This window comes from Etheostoma cragini, chromosome 13, assembly GCF_013103735.1.
Source record: "Etheostoma cragini isolate CJK2018 chromosome 13, CSU_Ecrag_1.0, whole genome shotgun sequence".
Lineage (NCBI taxonomy): Eukaryota > Metazoa > Chordata > Actinopteri > Perciformes > Percidae > Etheostoma > Etheostoma cragini.
Window position 1 is genome coordinate 22,607,383 of NC_048419.1, and position 3,326 is coordinate 22,610,708.

The 3,326-nt window shown below is 41.2% G+C and overlaps 1 protein-coding gene across 5 annotated transcripts in view; it reads right to left on the bottom strand.

Annotated features, from left to right (window-relative positions):
• cadm1a (cell adhesion molecule 1a) overlaps positions 1-1,517 on the bottom strand; it is a 365,259-nt gene extending 363,742 nt beyond the window's left edge. For 4 of the 5 annotated variants that reach the window (XM_034889817.1, XM_034889816.1, XM_034889815.1 and 1 more), the window contains exon 1: positions 1,342-1,495. In XM_034889817.1, coding sequence (XP_034745708.1) covers positions 1,342-1,414 — 73 coding nt within the window. In that variant the 5' untranslated portion in view covers positions 1,415-1,495. Of the gene's footprint in view, positions 1-1,341 lie in introns of all 5 variants that reach the window. The other variant, XM_034889814.1, reaches the window with a different exon arrangement.
• Positions 1,518-3,326: the final 1,809 nt, after the last annotated feature.

The window sequence follows — 3,326 nt, forward strand, 5'->3', positions numbered from 1 at the left end:
ACTAACGTTTCTATATGCGTTATATAGCTATATAGTCAACGTATCAATGCGCAAAAATAAATAACCCCAAACCGAATGGGCATCCCTCACTAGGACATGACTTACGCTGAGATCATACTGACAACATCCGTTAACACAATACTTTATCCCGCCTTAGTCTGGTAAATGAACGTGTTCCGCAGCCCACCAACTCGAAATATCCCTTAACCGCCAATGCTAGAAGTGCATAAAATTCATATCGCAGTTTTCACCATCACGCGCATTATCTGTAACATATTAGCTTACTAAAAGCATCGGACTCAGATTACTATACCCGCACGAACCTTTGATGTTTCAATGCACGATGCTGCGAATGCAGTCCCCATATCACGAAAACAGCCCGAAACGCTGTTGGAAACTCAGGCACATTAATCTTCTATTGCTTACCCGCAAGAGTACATACGTATTAGGAAGGAATTGAAGACAGAGTTTGGAACCCTCCAAGATGCTTTTCACTTCGGCATGCATATAAAACACCGAGTAGCACATGTCTCACTAAAATGACAACTTTTCTACAAAGGTTCGCACGCCGTTCTGAGTCAAACACAGAAATCCAGCGGGGTGGCTATGGTGAACGAATTTAAAAACTAAGTTTAAATGGAAAATGACTGCTGATTCAAGATTTATCTTTACGCCGAATTTATTAAAACGCCATAGGTTTATCGATAGGTTATGAGTTACGTTTTATTTTGTATTAATCTGTGACTGAATGGCGTCCAATTAAATTATTAGATCTTTGAATGGAGTTTGCTGTAGTGTTTCCTCAAACTGGACGTTGGCAGGGCTGCTGCGTATTCCTCTTAAACGCACCGCTGTTTTCTGTGATTTACAGCAGTTCAGGCTCCGTTATGAACAATATTGCACTAAAGTAACCAAGCTAGCTAAATGACCAAGCAAACACCCATTTAAGCATGTCAAATGTATTTCTTTTGCCTCCTGAGTGACAAAAGACCACGCTGTGTCTTTTCACAACAGAGTAGGCTACATTAAAGAGTTGCCAGCTGTGTAGCGGCAAAGCGATTTATAATGGTGAGCTGACCAAAGTGATGTGTTCCTAAACAGCGTAGCTTATCTGTTACCATACACTGCAGACACATTAACCTGCTCATTCTAATCTGTATTTCAACTTTATGGACAGTTAGGTTTTCTTACTTGCTCAACAACATCATACATCCAAATGCTCTGCCGCGCACGTTCAAAATTTGCCCAGTACGCTGATTAAATCACACTCCTCGTTCTACAGCCATGGGAATCTGAGAGGAAAGTGTGTATTCCATTTAGACACCAAAGGAAAAGTCCTACCTTTAAGAAGAGCCGCTTGAAACATGAATAAAAAGAGAATAGTCGCGAGAGAGCCGCTGCCAGCGTTCGCCATGTTGGACACCTGCTTCAGTATGGCAGAGAGAGGCAGCTTCACCTATAGCTACGACGGGACTCAGTTAATGAGATGCGAGAAAGGGAGGGTACTATTTACCAAATTAGTTTAATTCGCAGCTTTTTTATAAATCGTGTTAAATTATTGAATGTGTCTTATATTCCACAACTCGTTAGAATTTACTCAGAAGGGGAAATAACTATAGCGAGGATCTGATGTTTTTATAGCTCTGTTGTTCTGCAGGAGTGATGAGTTGGGGTGTGTGCGTCTCTGTGTGACTGGAGTTCTTGGATGGGTCCCAGTGGTGTAGTCTAATGTATTGTAGAAGGAATACTGTACTGTATATAATTATTGGCCAGAATCTGCATTTAGGGGAGGGGGGCATATCATAGTGGCGGTGTCAGGGGGTCAGGGTGTCCTCCCCCAGGGAAGTTCTGAGCATCAATGACTGCATTTCCTGTATTCGGATATACTTTTTTGCACCATTTAACTGTGGAAATGCCATTATTTAGCTTTGCAAAGAAGAAAAACACTGATGACAATTCAGGATACATCAGAAATAAAATGGAAAGTATGTTATTGCATTCCATTGGATATGTTTAGTGGAAATTCTGGAGGTTTCTTAGTGGGTATACTGCGTTTACCTGCGTATGACGTAGACTACACCACTAATGGGTCCCATCCTCATGATATAAAACAGTCCTGTTATTCTCTTGCTCCTGCCTCTTTTTAGACTGAACCGATTGAGATAAAACTTTCTTTTAAAAAACTGTATTGTTTATAAAATGGCAACTTTTGCGTGCAGAAGTTCGAGTGAAGTATTTTTTTTTTTAATCCTTCATGTCTTCCTTGGCTACAAGCAACTGTGTGGAGGTGGGGAGCACGATCACTGAAGGTTTGTATCATGTGGACCCGCCGACAGTGTTGTTGTCATTACTTAGAATTCCTCATGGGGAGACATAAACTACGCACTATGGCTTTAATTAGTAATGTAGTTTCCCCCATATGCCAAACCTGATCTTACCTACCAGTATATATGTCACCTTGGTTTATTCTTTGTTGTGTTAGTTGTATGTTGATGTTTGCTTTGTAAAGGGTTTAGTTATGTTCTGTTTATGTGACCTCTTATGGGCCCAAAACTTTATCTTCATGTGTTTGTTAACAGTTTGATTTGCTATGTTTTGTGTAATACCCTTCTTTTTGAAACTTACCTGGGACTCCTCATGCCTTACAGCTTGGTCCCTCACAATCACCATGCTTTATGTGGTTGGAGAGTAAGGGTGAAATGAATGCATGAATGAGCATCTCCATCTCTGCTTAACAGACAATGGGCCACAGCCTATAACTGGAGAAAAAAAAACAGGAACAGGTCACAACCTTCACATGCTCTTTTGTTCCATTTAAGTCATTTGATTACAACTCTAAACAAGTGAGTTATATTTTACAGAATCATCATAATTACATTGAGAGTAAACCAACTCCAAATAATATAAGGAGATGCTTATTTGCTACAATCTTGGGCCAGCTATATTGACAAGCCTAACTTGATTTTAAAGTGGGGATGTGCAATTTTTTTCACTGCTGAATACAACAGTTCAGGCTGATCTTGACTGATTGGTCCCTAAAGGAATTAAAGATCAAAACAAGCTGGCATATTTAATTGACAAAATGAGAACTCCTTATTCATTGGGTACCTCGAACCTCGGATTGAAGAGGAACAATGCGGATTCCGTCCTGGCCGTGGAACAACGGACCAGATCTTTACTCTCGCAAGGATCTTAGAGGGGGCCTGGGAGTATGCCCAACCAGTCTACATGTGTTTTGTGGATCTGGTGAAGGCGTATGACCGGGTCCCCCGGGAGAAATTGTGGGAGGTGCTGCGGGAGTATGGGGTGAGGGGGTCCCTTCTCAG